This window comes from Trachymyrmex cornetzi, unplaced genomic scaffold (assembly GCF_001594075.2).
Source record: "Trachymyrmex cornetzi isolate Tcor2-1 unplaced genomic scaffold, Tcor1.1 scaffold258, whole genome shotgun sequence".
In the NCBI taxonomy this organism is placed as follows: Eukaryota; Metazoa; Arthropoda; class Insecta; order Hymenoptera; family Formicidae; genus Trachymyrmex; species Trachymyrmex cornetzi.
The window spans coordinates 53,824-69,322 of record NW_017297248.1 but is presented as its reverse complement, the minus strand read 5'-3'; the positions used below and the strand labels follow the sequence as shown (position 1 = coordinate 69,322).

At 57.8% G+C, this 15,499-nt stretch overlaps 1 protein-coding gene across 1 annotated transcript; it reads right to left on the bottom strand.

The window, feature by feature from the left end:
• Positions 1-6,270: 6,270 nt before the first annotated feature.
• Positions 6,271-7,422, bottom strand: LOC108761619 (uncharacterized). Its single transcript, XM_018508236.1, has one exon. The coding sequence runs from the start codon at positions 7,420-7,422 to the stop codon at positions 6,271-6,273; it is 1,152 nt and encodes a 383-aa protein (XP_018363738.1).
• Between the last annotated feature and the right edge of the window lie 8,077 nt (positions 7,423-15,499).

Here is a 15,499-nt window from a genome sequence, read left to right as displayed (position 1 = left end):
CGGCCACGAACCTCGCTCCTCTGCACCGGGGTACACACGGTGTCCTAGCGCCTCCCCAGTGCCACGTTATCGCTGCGGACGGTGGTTCGTCCGTGGAAACGAACCATTTACCGCCATCCAGTGTGCGAGCAGGTTCCGCCACTACGACCAATCCGACATCCATTTCCTCAGAGACCTTACCTATGAGGTCCTGCGAGGGTCTCGACCTGTTGATCTGCGCTAACCTGGCCATTACTGATTTCCATAACCTCTGCTCTCGCAGACCCGGAAGTCTGGGCCCCCCGATCGGCCCCCTCGCTCACTTCCTTTGTTCCTGCCACACTGGGTTCCTCATTTCGCGGTATCTGTCCCCTTCCGTTGTATGGTACGCACGACACTGATCCCGCCCTATAATACGCGTCCATTCCCCTCGCAGCACACACTGGGCATCTCGGCGCAAATCGGCACCCAAATGCCTTGTGTCCGTCGCTTCCCCCGCACTGGAAGCACCATGCCGATCTATCAACGGTGCTTAAGCAGTTGACTCTGGTATGTCCCACCGCCAGACACCGGAAGCACTGCAGCCTCCTTTTTGCTAGTGGGACAACCTTCGCCATCGTCCATCCGACTCTCAGCTTGCCGCTGCTGAGCAGCAAGTTCGCTCCCGATAGCGGGCACTGTACCCATATGGTGTTCAATCCACCCCTGCCCTGCCTAGATGGGCCTGCTCTTATGCTTGTGACGGGCACTTTACCGCACTCGGACACCGCCGCAATCACCTCCTCCACCGTGGCTGACTGGTCCACGTCGATCAACCTGACCTCAGCTCGCTGCACGGGGCGAATCACGCTCACCTTCTTTCCAAACTCGCTCTCAGCGATAACCGTTTTTAAGCGGTCGACGAGCGCCTCCGCCTTCTCACCAGCCTCTTCTCCGCCTGGGATTTCGATAAGCAATCCCCCAACCTGGGCCTTGCGTATCCGTGTGTTGGATATCTCCAGCTCCTCCAAGGATATCTTATCCCTCGCCATCCTCATGACGTCTGCGTACGTCGGCGCGGAATTCCCTCCTGCCTCCTCGCATCTCAGCAGTACCGCTGCAGTCCTGTGGGCTCGGAATCGCGGGTCCCTCCCCGCCGGTCGCACCGGTATTTTCCTTGCAGTCCGGGTTACAGCTCCAGTTCGTCCTTCTGGGACTTCCCCGGCCGCTGCCTTCGCCGTCCTGTTTGGGTTTTTGTCCCTCGAGGGGCGGGCAGCTCTTTCCGACGCCGCTTCCCGCCGACTATCTGTTTCCGAGGCTGTCTTCCCTCTCTCTTTCCTCCTAGCCCTTTTCAATGCCTTCTTACTTTTGACCTTCGTCCACGGTTCCCCTTCAATCAGATAATCTCGTGCTGGGGATAGCGAGCTGTCTCTCCTATGCGTTTCACCCGCTCTTACCGTCCTACTCCTGCTCCTTTGCTCCTCATGAGTTCTCTCACTCGCACTCGTCACGATTCTGCCAGTGACATCCACGCTCGTGCGCACTCTCGGTCTCTCTTCCATCCTTTTTTGGACGCCTCCTAGCATCGGCCTATACACCGGAGGTAGGGGGGCCTCGCTCGTCTCGTCCGTCTCGGTTTGGACCACTTCTTGATTTTTCTTCTTCCGCGTCCTCGATGCCGGGAATTCGTCAGCTACTTCCTCCTCTAGTTGCGAGGGACTTACTCTTTCGCGTCCCGGTCTTCCGCGCTCTTCCTTCTCCCTGAGTCCTTGAACAGTTCGAGTGAGAGTCTCCACCTGATCCTTTAGAGCGGTTTTCTCCCTTCTCAAAATGTCCATTTCTCTTCTCAGCTTGAGGACCTCTCTCTCTAGGTTGCTAGATCTCACCTCATCCACGGGTCCCGCACTTTTGGCGATATCCGAGGCGAGTCGCTGTATGGCGATCTTTGCCACGTTCACCCCTACTTTCATTTGTCGACGCAGATCCCCCTTCATGGTCTGCGTCCTTCTCTCCGCTTCTCCCGCCATATCTAGTACCCTCAATGTTTCCGCCATTATAGATTTAGGGGACATCTGAGGGAAAAGTTCCGTCACCTCTTCGATCGCGTCTTTCTGCTTTGAAGAGAGTCTATCGTCGAGTTGGCACTCAACTAAGCCTTTCCTCTTCTTCATGCCGTGCCCAGCTTTCTTCGATATTTGGAAGAAATCCTCTCTGTCCCATTCGTCATCTTCAAATTCCATGCGCTTGGAAGAAATCTTCGACAGCGCATGAGACCCTGTCGCGTTGCTTCCTTTAGGCTTGCGTCCTCTCTTCTTGCCTTTGCGCGGTATCTCCTCAAATGACGACTCGGTGTTCTCTGTTTCCGTCATCGACATAGATTCCGCTGTACTCCTGCTATTGGGGACGCTATCCCCCGTGTCACTCGTTACAGCCGTGAGGTCAATCGTCCCCTTCTTTTTCGCCGGTACGATGTCCCCCATAGGCGTGCCCGCTGAGCTTTCAGCCACTGGGGAGTCTACTATTTCTCCGCCAACGACCCTGATCCTTGTTTCCTTAGGATACTTTACATCAGCACCTCTTGTCATCTTGGGCCTCAGGCTTCTCCTCGCCCCCGTGGCCATGTCCGGCTTTGTTGATTCCCTGGTTGGTCCGCCCTGGTTGGTATCCTCCATCTTAGTCCTTACCAGCAGCAGTCGGAGCTCCTTGTTGCTTCCTCTCTTTCTCTGAAGTTTCGGAGTCTCTGTCTCTGCGGCCTCTCCATCCTTAGAAGGTGTCCCTTCCATCCTTACCGCTCTCACTGCCTCCTCTTCATTTGTCCGGCCGGTAGTCATATCCTCCGTGGAGCCCGTCGGCCACTCCACGGTTTGCCCCTGGCATGAGCCTCCCGGGCCCAAAGCCTCGGGAGTCGATCGCCCGGGAGCGGGGACACTACCCCCGGGAGACCGGTGCAGGCATCCGAGTTCCTGCAGGTTTATTTCTTTTCCTAAGTCCATTTCCATTAGTTGTATAGTTGTCGACGAATTCTTCCGGCCGCGGGGCTCGCCGACCCACTCCGCGGTTCGCCTTCCACTCCTCTTCTTCCTTCCTGATACCCACACAATGAGTACTCCTCCGCAGCAGCATAGGGAATACAAAGCAAAACGCCGTCGAAGGCGCTAACCCACATGCCGCTGTAGTGCCTCGATCACCGCCTACACGGGTCGCGCGTATCTGATCGCCGCAGGTGATTGCACTCCTCTCATCCCTCTCCTCAACGCGTCCTTTCGAGTGACCGTCCCGTTCTTTAAGCGCCAGCCTGTCCCTCCACTCCCGGCTGTGGCCCATCCGTGCACCCATCGGATCGTTCCCCGCTTCCCAAGGGAAGTGGGTCGACCGAGGGGGGACGGAGAGGGTCCGACGCATCCCCGCCGGCGCACCCGTCTCTCTCAAGACGAGCGGGCGCCCCGACGCGAGCGCGCCACGAGTGTCCAGAAAGGCCCCTACCGCTACTTCGCCTACTACGAGTTGTGATGATCCTCGTTTCCTGTTCGCCTACTCGCAGGCCGACCCTCAGGTCGCGTCTCCACCAGTGACGCCCAGTGTGCAATGGGCGATAGTTCATGAAGAACGATCGTCCACTGGAGCATACCTGGTGGTGAATGCCTGGGTGCAATGGGGTTAGTACCCCACCAGGCATTCCCTTCCTCAATGGCATGGGCTCGATGTCCTAGGACAGAGCCCGCCTGCAGCTATAGTACTGCGTCGTCGCTCCAGTCCTCGGTACCGCGAGGGAACCACCCCATCCCCCGAGGGGAAGGGGAGGGCCCCACGCGGGCCCGAGGGCCGTGGTGGACGTCCACCACTCCGCTCTCGGAAGGGAGCAGTCCCCCCTGTATCGGTGCCGAGTCACCGGGATTTGAAGTCAGAGTTACCTTCTCCTACCGGTGTAATGATTCCCCATCCTGCTAAGGATGGTTCCTCCAGACCCTCCATGCTCCGAGGAGCGTGGAGGATCCTTGGGACGCCGGACCCTGTTGTCCAAACGTTTTTTTTTGTTTTTGTTTTACGTGGGAGGAGAAAATCTTCTTATACCCCTTCCCGAGGGGGACCCTTTCGGGACACCCATCGGGAAGGGGAAGACCCCCGACGGCCTGTACCGTCGGGAGTGCCGGATTCGGCCGCCTCGTGATCCCTGGGGTACCAAGTACCCCAGGGACGCACCGGAACGGTCGTCTACCGACTAAAAACTCCCCCCATTTCGTACGCCCTCCTAGGCCTAGGGGGTGACACCCCGGAACCGCAGCCTAGCATATCATCAAGGTGCCACCCCACCTACAGGGCCACGAAGCCCTCTACAGCCAGTTTCGGGTTTATCTACGTAGATATTATTGGCCGCATGCCACGCTGTCTTTGTACACTATATACAATATACATATACAATATATATACATCCTACGCATCATTATGTACATCATTCTTGTGTGGTGCAGGGGTCCACTTAGGCTCCTAATCCACCTCCGTGAGCCCGTGCACCACCGCGCCATCGCCAGCAAGCGTCATTCCTCGTTGTCTGACGTGTTAGCTTGGGGGACCAGCGCGCCCACGGGTGCCCGGATAATCCCCCGTTCTCGGGCGCGCTCGTCCTCCTTCTTCCTCATGACCCTCTCGCAGAAGGTCATGAAGACAGTCCAGACATTTTCGGAGAGCATGATCGCCCTCACCACCGCCCCGTAGGTCCTGTCGACCCCTATTACCTCCAGGATCTCTCCTCTCTGTTCCGCCCAGGCCGGACAGAACAGGAGGGTGTGCACCGCCGTGTCCGCTGTCGCGCGGCAATAATAGCAAACTGGGGAGACCCGACGTCCTATCCTGAAGAGATAGGACTCGAATACTCCATGTCCGGTCAGGACCTGAGTGGCGCGGTAGGTGAGAGCCCCATGTCCCCTGTCTACCCACCTCTCCAGGTGTTCCGCCATTGCTCCGCGCACCAATGCTCCGGGACCACTCCCGGGCATCTCCACGAGTCGCTCGCGCCATCTCCAGAGCGCGCGCTGTCGCTCTACTTTAATTATGTTGTCCCTCTCACGGGGGGACAACACCCCGTTTTCGGCGATGGTCTGCCGTCGCCGGAGGTATGACCTTCTCAACCTATCTGCCTCTATATCTGCGGGAACCATACCAGACAGTATGGCCGCCGCGTCGTGTGATACGGTACGGTACCCCCTAACCGTTCTTAGTGCCAGCTGCCGCTGCAGTCTCCTGATCCTACTAGAGATCCACCGGTCCCCAGCCACGGTGCTCGCCCATATCGGCGCTCCGTACATAACGACGGCCATCGCAGCGGTCGCATACATTTTCCTGCGCTTCTCTCCCGGCCCTCCAATATTGGCTGTTATTCTGGCCAGTGCCATCGCCATCCTCCATGCCTTAGGCATGACGATTCGGAAGTGGTCCCGAAAGGTCCACCTCGAGTCCAGGGTCAAGCCCAGGTATTTCACGGTGGACCCAATCGGGACCACCTCCCCCCTCACCCTCAAGGTCGAGTTTGCCGGGATCCTACCCCCAGTGAATACCGCTGCCTCAGTCTTTGGTATAGAGACTCTCAACCCCATCCTTTCTATCTCACGAATTAGAAAGGTCACACCCAACTCCGCTCTAATCATCGCTTCGTCTAGTGTGTCCGCCTTGATAACCAGCAAGGTATCATCCGCATAACATATTGTCCTGCATCCTACCGGGAGCCTAAGCCTCAGGATGGCATCGTACCCCATGTTCCACAGGATTGGTCCCAAGACCGAACCCTGTGGAACCCCATATGTGATTGCCCTGCATTTATAGCAATCCGTCCTATCGATATATGACAGGTCCCTGTCCGCCAGGTAGTCGCCAAGGATGGCCCTAAGATAGCCCGGCACCTCCTTCTCCCTAAGCGCCTCCCTTATGATCGGCCACGGCAGGGTGTTGAAGGCGTTCGCTATATCTAGCGACATCGCCATCACCACCTCCCCGTCTCGCAGGCCCTCGTCTACGCTTTCTCGCAATCTCCATACTGCGTCTATTGTGGAGCGGTGCTTTCTGAATCCGAATTGGCTTTCAGCGATGCCTTCGGTCCTCACCAAAAATACGCTTAGCCTACTTACGATAACACGCTCAAACATTTTCCCCGCCTCACTCAGTAAACAGATCAGTCAGTATGAGGACGGGGCTAGGTCCGGTTTGCCCGGCTTTTTCAAGAGTACCAATCGCGCGACCTTCCATTTCCGGGGAAAGTATCCCTCCTTGAGGCACTCCGTAAAGCACTTCAAAGAGGGACGAGCTGTCCTATCGTTTCCTTCATGACACATCCGGGTATACCATCTGGTCCTGGAGCTTTGCCGATTTTAACGCTGCACAGGCCTCCAATACCTCCTCGTGCGTCACCGCGAGCTCTTCCTGCCACTCCATCGTCGTCCCGTTGTTTTGGGATGCAGTTCCTTTTGGGAACAGCACAGTCACTATCCCTTCCGCGACGTCCGGTGGTAGGGTCTCCACGATAGAGGCACCGCCGGACGACAACTTCTTGGTGACCACTCTGTAGGGCATTCCCCATGGGTCCCTATCGAGATCATTCACCAGTTCTTTCCACAATTTGGCCTTAGATCTACTTATGGCCCTCCTAAGCTCTCGCCTGGCCTCCTTCAAGCCGTCCCACAGTGTCTTAACATTTTCAGGACAGGCGCGTCTTCTCCCTCTCATTCGTGTGAATCTTCTTCTCCATGAATTACAGGCCCGTCGGAGCTCGGCGATCTCCTCGTTCCACCAATACACCGATGGACGTTTAGAGGGTCCCTTCCTAGCCATTGCTACATCCGCTATGTCTCGCAAAATCTCGTCGATCCTCCTGGCGCTCCGGGCACCGTCCTCTTGCACTCCTTCCCACGCCGAGAACACCGCTGCCGCCTCCATCATCTCCCGGTCAATGCGTCGCGTGACCCATCTCGGGAATTTCTTCAGCGCTGTCCTTCCTATCTCCGTGCCCCTCAACGAGGCTCCCACGTCCATCAGGATATATCGGTGGTCCGATAGGGATTCCAGCTCGGTCGCGACACGCCAGCCAGTAACCTTCCTGGCTGCAGTTGGCGTTGCCATCGTGACATCCACGGCGGATGTTCCACGGGGGTGCACGCACGTGGGTTCTTCTCCGTTATTGATGAGCTGCAGTCCCCTCGTCCCCATCCAGCCCAGAAGGATGCCTCCCCTCCTGTTCGGCCGTCCCGGGTCCCAGGCCTGCGCTCTGGCGTTAAAATCACCAGCCACTATCGTTGGATGCCCCCTCCGTAGCACATCCCGTAGCTTGTCGTCCATTTCGTCCAAATCGTGGACGAATTCGGCTTGACTGAGGCTGGGGGGAAATAGCACGAAACAATCGTCACGTCCCCCCAGTCCACAGCCACGAACCTCGCTCCTCTGCACCGGAGTACGCACGGTGTCCTGGTGCCTCCCCATTGCCACGTTATCGCCGTGGACGGTGGCTCGCCCGTGTAGGCGAACCATTTGTCGCCGTCCGGTATGCGAGCAGGTTCCGCCACGGCGACCAATCCGATGTCCATTTCTTCGGAGATCTTACCTATGAGGTCCTGCGAGGGCCTCGACCTGTTAACGTTAATCTGCGCTAACCTGGCCATCGCAAATCTCCATACCCTCTGCTCTCGCAGACCCTGAAGCTTGGGCCCCCCGATCGCCCCCCTCACTCACTTCCTCTGTTCCTACCACGTTTGGTTCCTCATTTCGCAGTGTCTGTTCTCTCCCGTTATACGGTACGCACGACACTGATCCCGCTCTATGGTTCGCATTCATACCTCTCGCGGCACACACTGGGCATCTCGGCGAAGCTCGACACCCGAATGCCCTATGACCGTCGCTTCCCCCGCACTGGAAGCACCATGCCGATCTGTCCACGGTGCTTAGACAGTTGACTCTGGTATGTCCCACCGTAAGGCACCGGAAGCATTGCAGCCTCCTCTTTGCCAGTGGGACAACCTTCGCCATAGTCCACCCGACTCTCAGCTTACCACTGCTGAGCATCAAATTCGCTCCCGATAACGGGCACTGTATCCACACGGTGCTCAAGCCGCCCCTGCCCTGCCTCAATGGGCCTGCTCTGATGCTTGTAGCAGGCACCTTTCCGCATTTGGACACCGCCGCGACCACCTCCTCCACCGTGGCTGACTGGTCTACATCGATCAGCCTGACCTCCGCTCTTTGCACCGGGCGTATCACGCTCACCTTCTTTTCAAACTCGCTCTCGGCAATTACCGTTTTCAGTCGATCAACGAGCGCCTCCGCCTTCGCACTGGCCTCTTCTCCGCCCGGGATTTCAATGAGTAATCCCCCTGCCTGGGCCTTTCATATCCGGGTGTTGGATATCTCCAACTCCTCCAGGGATATCTTGTCCCTCGCCATCCTCATGACGTCTGCGTACGTCGGCGCGGAACTCCCTCCTGCCTCCTCGCATCTCAGCAGGACTGCTGCGGTCCTGTGGGCTCGGAATCGCTGGTCCTTCGCTGCCGGTCGCACCGGTATTTTATTCGTAGTCCGGATTATAGCTCCCCCAGTTCTTCGTCCTTCTGGGGCTTCCCTGACCGCTACTTCCGTCGTCCTGTTTAGGTTCCTGTCCCTCGTGAGTCGGACGGCTCTTTCCAACGCCACTTCCCGCCGAACGTCTTTTTCCGGAGCTGTTTTCTCCCTCTCTTTCCTCCTGGCCCTTTTTAATGTCCTCCTGCTTTTAGCCTTCGTCCACCCATCCCCTTCAGCCTGATAATCTCGTGCTGGGGATAACGAACTATCTCTCGTGCGTGTTTCACTTGCTCTTACCGCCCTGCTCGTACTCCGTTGTTCCTCCCGAGTCCCTTCACTCGCACTCGTCACAATCCTACCGGTGACGTCCACGCTCGTGCGAACTCGCGGTCTGTCCTCCATCCTTTTTTGAGCACCTTCTAACGCCGGCCTATACACCGGAGGTAGGAGGGCCTCGCTCATCTCGTCCGACTCGATTAGGACCGAGGTTTGGTTTTTTCTCTTCCGTGTCCTCAATGCCGGGAATTCGTCCGCTGTTTCCTCCTCTAGCTGCGAGAGATTTATTCCTCCTCGTCCAGGTCCTCTACGTTCTTCCTTCTCTTTGAGATCTTGAGGGTTTCCACCTGATCTTTAAGTGCGGTTCTTTCCCTCCTCAGAGTGTCCATTTCCCTCCTCATCTTGAGGACTTCTCTTTCCAAGGCGAGGTTGCTGTTTCTCACCTCATCCACGGGTCCCGTACTTTTGGCGATATCCGAGGCGAGTCGCTGTATAGCGATCTTCGCCACGTTGACCCCTACCTTCATCTGTCGTCGTAAATCCCCCTTCATAGTTTGCGTCCTTCTCTCCGCTTCTCCCGCCAGGTCTAATACCCTCAGAGTTTCCGCCATTATAGATCTAGGGGACATCTGTGGAAAGAGTAGCGTCACCTCTTCTATCGTGTCCTTCTGTTTTGAGGACAGTCTGTCGTCAAGTTGGCATTCGACCAGTTCTCTCCTCTTTTTCATGCCGTGCCCAGCTTTCTTTGAGATTTGGAAAAAATCTTCTCTATCCCATTCATCATCCTCGAATTCCATGCGCTTGGAAGAGATCTTCGACAGCGCATGTGATCCTGGCACATTACTTCCTTTGGGCTTGCGTCCTCTCTTCTTGCCCTTACGCGGTATTTCCTCGAAGGACGACTCAGCGTTTTCTGCTTCGGTCATCGACGTGAATTCCATTGTGCCCATGCTATTAGCGACACTATCCTCCCCAGTGTCACTCATCGCTGCCGTGAGGTCGATCGTGCCCTTCTTTTTCATCGGTGCGATTTCTCCCATGGGCGTACCCACTGAGCTTTCAGCCACTGGGGAGTCCACTATCTCCCCGCCGACAACCCTAATCCTTGTTTCCTTGGGATACTTTGCGTCAGTACCTCTTGTTGCCCTGGATCTCAGGCTTCTCGCCCCTGTGGCTAGGTCCGACTTTGATGGTCCCCTAGTTGGTCCGCCCTGGTTGACCTCCTCCATCTCGGTCCTTTCCAGCACCAGTCGGAGTTCTTTCTTGTTCCCTCTCTTCCTCTGAGGTTTCGGAGTTGTCTCCACGGTCTCTCCTTCCTTAGAATGTATACCTTCCTTCCCTGTCGATCTTGCCGCCTCCTTTTCGTTTTTCCGGCCGGTAGCCATATTCACCGTGAAGCCCGTCGGCCACTCCACGGTTTGCCCCTGGCATGAGCCTCCCGGGCCCGAAGCCTCGGGAGTCGATCGCCCGGGAGCGGGGACACTACCCCCGGGAGACCGGTGCAGGCATCCGAGATCCTGCAAGTTTTTTTCGTTTCCTGTGTCCATTTCCATTTGTTGTATGATTGTCGACGAAATCTTCCGGCCGCGGAGCTCGTCGACCCACTCCGCGGTTCGCCTTCCACCATTCTCCTTCCTTCCTGACACCCACATAGCGGGTTCTCTTCCGCAGCAGCATAGGGAATACAAAGCAAAACGCCACTAAGGCGCTAACCCACATGCCGCTGTAGTGCCTCGATCGCAGCCTACATGGGTCACATGTATCCAATCGCCGCAGGTGGTTGCACTCCTCTCATCCCTCCTCGACGTGTCCTTTCGTATGACCGTCCCTTTTCTTAGCGCCAGCCTGTCCCTCCACTCCCGGCTGTGGCCCATCCGTACACCCATCGAATCGTTCCCCACTTCCCAAGGGAAGTGGGTCGACCGAGGGGTAGGGTCCGACGCATCCCCGCCAGGCCACCCGCACCGTCTCTCTCAAGACGGGCGGGCGCCCCGACGCGAGCGCGCCACGAGTATCCGGAGAGGCCCCCACCGCTACTTCGCCTACTACGAGTTGTGATATTCCTCGTTTCCTATTCGCCTGCTCTCAGGCCGACCCTCAGGTCACTCCTCCATCAGTGACACCCAGTGTGCATTGGCTGTTCGTTAGTGAATAACGAACAGCCACTGGAGCAAGCCTGATGGTGAATGTCTGGGTGCAATGTGGGCATGCCCACTCCAGACATTCTCGGCCCTAACCTGGCTTGGGCTCAATGGCTTGCGCCAGAGCCCGCCTGCAACCTTTCGGCTGCGTCGCCTCTTTGGCCGGTAAGTCCCCGACAGGAAGCCCCTCCTCCCCCCTGAAGGGAGAGGGGGAAGCATCCCCCCGGAGGCCCACCGACCATGGTGGACGACCACCACTCCTCGCATGGTGAGAGAGCAGCCCTCTCTCTAACGGTGCCGTGCCACCGGGATTTGTAGTCAGAGTTACCTTCTCCTACCGGCGTATTGATTCCCCATCCTGCAAAGGGATGGTTCCTCCAGACCCTCCATACTCCAAGGAGCATGGAGGGTCCTTGGGACGTCGGACCCTAGCGTATAGAGTCCCTCTATTTAACGAGGGACTCCGTACTGTGGAGTTTTGGCACCCGGGACTCTCATAGAGAGCCCCGGGTGAGCCCCCGTGCCACGACAAGGCCCTCCACGCACGGGGGTTGTCCAGACGTTTTTTTTTGTTTTTGTTTTACGTGGGAGGAGAAAATCTTCTTATACCCCTTCCCGAGGGGGACCCTTTCGGGACACCCATCGGGAAGGGGAAGACCCCCGACGGCCCGTACCGTCAGGAGTGCCGGATTCGACCGTCCCCTGATCCCTGTGATACCAAGGTACCACAGGGACGCACCGTGACGGCTGCCTACCGACTAAAAACTCTCCCCTAAGCGTACCACCGCCATTGCCTATTGGGGGACAGTCCGGAACCGCATTTCAGCATAACCTCGGACTGCCCCCCAGCGTTTGGAGTCGCATGACTCCCTACCTCATTTGCGGGTTTTCCGCCCAAGTAATAACCTAACCTACCCTAGCTTACCTCTACATTCCTATTGCTAAGATTCTATGTACAGCTTTGCATATATTTACAATGTCTCACCACCTTGTTCCTCTCACATACGGTCATCGGAACTTAATACCGCTATTTTGCATATTTACAATGTCACGCCTCCTTGTTCCTCTCACATGGCGGTCATCGGAACCTAATATTGCTATTTACATGCTATGTACACCTCTGTTACTCCTCACACATTCGATCATTGGAGCCTCACCCATTCGGAGGAGCCGATACTCCCACAGGTAGAGCAGCCTGCTCCCGCTCGCGGGCACGCTCGTCTTCCTCCTTTATCCTCATGATCGTTTCGCACAAATTCGCGAAGACGACCCACGCTTCTGGGGAGCGCACAATGGCCCTCACCACCGCCCTGAAAGTTCTATCAACCCCGATGATTTCTAGTAGGCCCACCCTCTGCTCCGCCCAAGCCGGGCAGAACAGAAGGGTGTGCCCCACCGTGTCACTAGTTGCCCGGCAAAATATGCATATCGGGGTGTTCATCCGTCCTATCCTGTACAGGTAGGCCCCGAACACCCCGTGCCCCGTCAAGATTTGGGTCATGCGGTAGGTGAGGGCCCCATGCGCCCTCCTTATCCACGCTTCCAAGTCGCCGCCCATGGCTTCGCGTACACCCGCTCCCGGGCCATTCGGAGGCAGCTCCTCTATCCGTCTTCCCCATTTAGCGACCGCTCTGCGACGCTCCATCTCAAGGAGAGTCGCGCTCACGCCAGGGGCCACCGCACCATCCCGGGCAATAATGTCCCGCCTGCGGAGGTAGGTTCGTCTCATACGGTCCGCCGCTAAGTCAAAGGGGACCATCCCCGAGAGGATGGCCGCCGCGTCGTGTGAGATCGTTCGGTAGCCCCTGACTACCCAGAGGGCGAGTTGCCGCTGCAACTTCCGCACCGCTCCGCTGATTCCACGATCCTCCGCTGCCACCTGCGCCCATATCGGTGCGCCATATAGCACCACGGACATGACTACCGCCGCGTATGTCCTCCTTCTCCGCTCGCCAGGTCCTCCTATATTAGCCGTGATTCTGGCCAGGGACGACGCTATACCCCACGCCTTTGGCATGAGTACCCTAAAGTGGTCCCGAAAGGTCTACCGCGAGTCCAGGGTTAAGCCCAGATATTTCACGGTGGAACCAATCTGGACCACTGTCCCCCCTATGTGGATCGCGGCCCCCCTCGGGATGCCATCCGCCATAAAGGCGATGGCCTCGGTCTTAGCGATCGATACTTTCAGCCCTAATCGTTCGATAGCTCGAACCACCACCGTGGTACCAATTTCCGCCCTGACACGTGCCTCTTCGAAGCTGTCCGCCCGTTACCAGGGTGTCGTCCGCATAACATAGAATTGCGCATCCGACCGGCATATATAGTCTAAGGACTTCGTCATAACCTATGTTCCACAGGGTAGGCCCTAGGACCGACCCCTGTGGAACCCCGCATGTGACTGGTCCGCGGACCACCCGTTCCCCACGGTTGACATATACCAAACCGCGCTCCGATAAGTAGCTGTGGAGGATGCCGCGGAGATATCCCGGGACACCCTTCCTCTCCAGCGCCCTCCTGATCACGGGCCACGGGAGGGAGTTGAACGCGTTCGCGATGTCAAGTGACACCGCGACCACCACCCCCCCCTCCCGCGTGCCCTCCCTCACGCGTTCTCCCAGCCTCCATATGGCGTCAACCGTGGAGCGATGCTTTCGGAAGCCATACTGTTCGTCCGCAATGCACTCCCCTTCCTCGAGGTAGGCATGCAATCTACCAACTATCACTCTCTCGAGTAACTTACCGGCTTCGCTCAACAGGCAAATGGGCCTGTACGAGGACGGGATCCTGTCAGGCTTCCCAGGCTTTTTCAGTAGGACCAGTCTGGCCTCCTTCCATCGACGCGGGAAGTGCCACCCCCCCTGAGACATTCGGTGAAGCATCTGGCCCACAACGGAGCCAGGTGCCTCACCGTGCTTTTCACGACTCCTCCCATAATACCGTCAGGACCGGGGGCCTTTCCGGTTTTGACCCTGGAACTAGCCTCCAGGACCTCCACCGGCGTTACCCCCAGATCGCTGTTCCATTCGACGGCTATTTCCTCCCCCTGCGGGGAGTCCACAGAGAATAGCGTTGCCACGATCTCCTCTGCTGTCTCAGGGGGAAGCACCTCCAGGACGGACGCGTCTCCCGAGCGCAATTTTCGGAGGACCACCCGGTAAGGCGTACCCCAGGGATCCCTTTCGAGGTCGTCGACCAACTCTTTCCAGAGCTTAGCTCTGGATCGAGCGATCGCCCCCCTGGGATCCCTGCGCCTATCTCTCAGCTCGCCCCAAAGGGTCCCTATTTCCTCCGGAGGCACGCTCACGCGGGTCCGCGCTCGCGTAACCTTTCTCCTGCACGCGTTGCAGGCGCGGCGGAGCTCCGCGATCTCGTCGTTCCACCAGTACGCGTGCGGCTTCCTTGGAAGTCCCTTTCTGGGCATACCCACATCCGATATGTCCCGCAGTGTCCGGTCCATGACTTCTGCTCCTCCGGCGGCGTTTCCGGGGATCTCATTCCATGTCGAAAAGACCGCCGCCGCCTCCATCAGGTCGGAATCCGCCCTGCTGGCCACCTATCTTGGGAAGGTCCGAAGGGCCGCTCTCCCGGTCTCCGGGCCGATGATCGAGGCCCCCACCTCAATGACCACGTATCGGTGGTCGGATAGAGATTCTATCTCCGTCGCGACCCTCCATCCGGTGATTCTTCTGGCAGCCGCGGGCGAGGCCACCGTCAGGTCCACTCGTGAGACTCCGCGGGGGTGCACACACGTTGGCTCTTCTCCCTCATTTATGACCTGAAGGTCCATGGTAGCAAGCCACTCCAACAGGAGGTCGCCTCTCCTGTTTCGTCCGCCCCTGTCCCACGCGAGAGCCCGGGCGTTAAAGTCACCCGCGACGATGACAAGGCGTCCCACCGTGTCCACTAGCTTCAGTTCCAGTTCCCGCAAATCTCTCATAAATTCGTCGTCACTCAGGCTGGGGAGAAAGTAGCACGACACTACCACGGTATCCCCCCAGTCCACGGCCGCGAATCTTTTCCCTCTCCAGAGGGGCGAGCATGGCACCCTGGCCTGCGTCATTGCCACGTTATAGCGGCTGAGGGCGGGCTATCCGTCGACGCCAACCAACGTCCGTCATCTGGAACCCTGTTGGGCTCCGAGATGGCGATCAGTCCCAGCCCCAGCTCGCTGCTCACCTTTGCGACCATATCCTGCGATGGTCCAGATCTGTTCACATTGATTTGTGCCAGCCTAGCCATCGCAGGTCTCCATGGCCTCCGCATCGTGTGTCCCCTCGCTAGGGGCCGGAGCTCCCCGATGAGCTCCGTTAACTCGTTCCACCGCGGGGGTCACGTTCGTGCCCACTTCACTAACCCTCTGTCCCGGTCCATTAAATGGCACGCATTCACTCGCGCCCGCTCGATGCCCCGAAGGCAACCCCCTCCCCGCACACACCGGGCACTTCGGGGGTTTTCGACATCCGGCGGCTCTGTGTCCGTCACTACCGCCGCACTGGAAGCACCAGGCGGTGCGGTCCACCTGGCTCAAACAATTGGCTCTGGTGTGCCCCACAGCAAAGCAGCGGAAGCATTGCAGCCTCCGCTTTGCC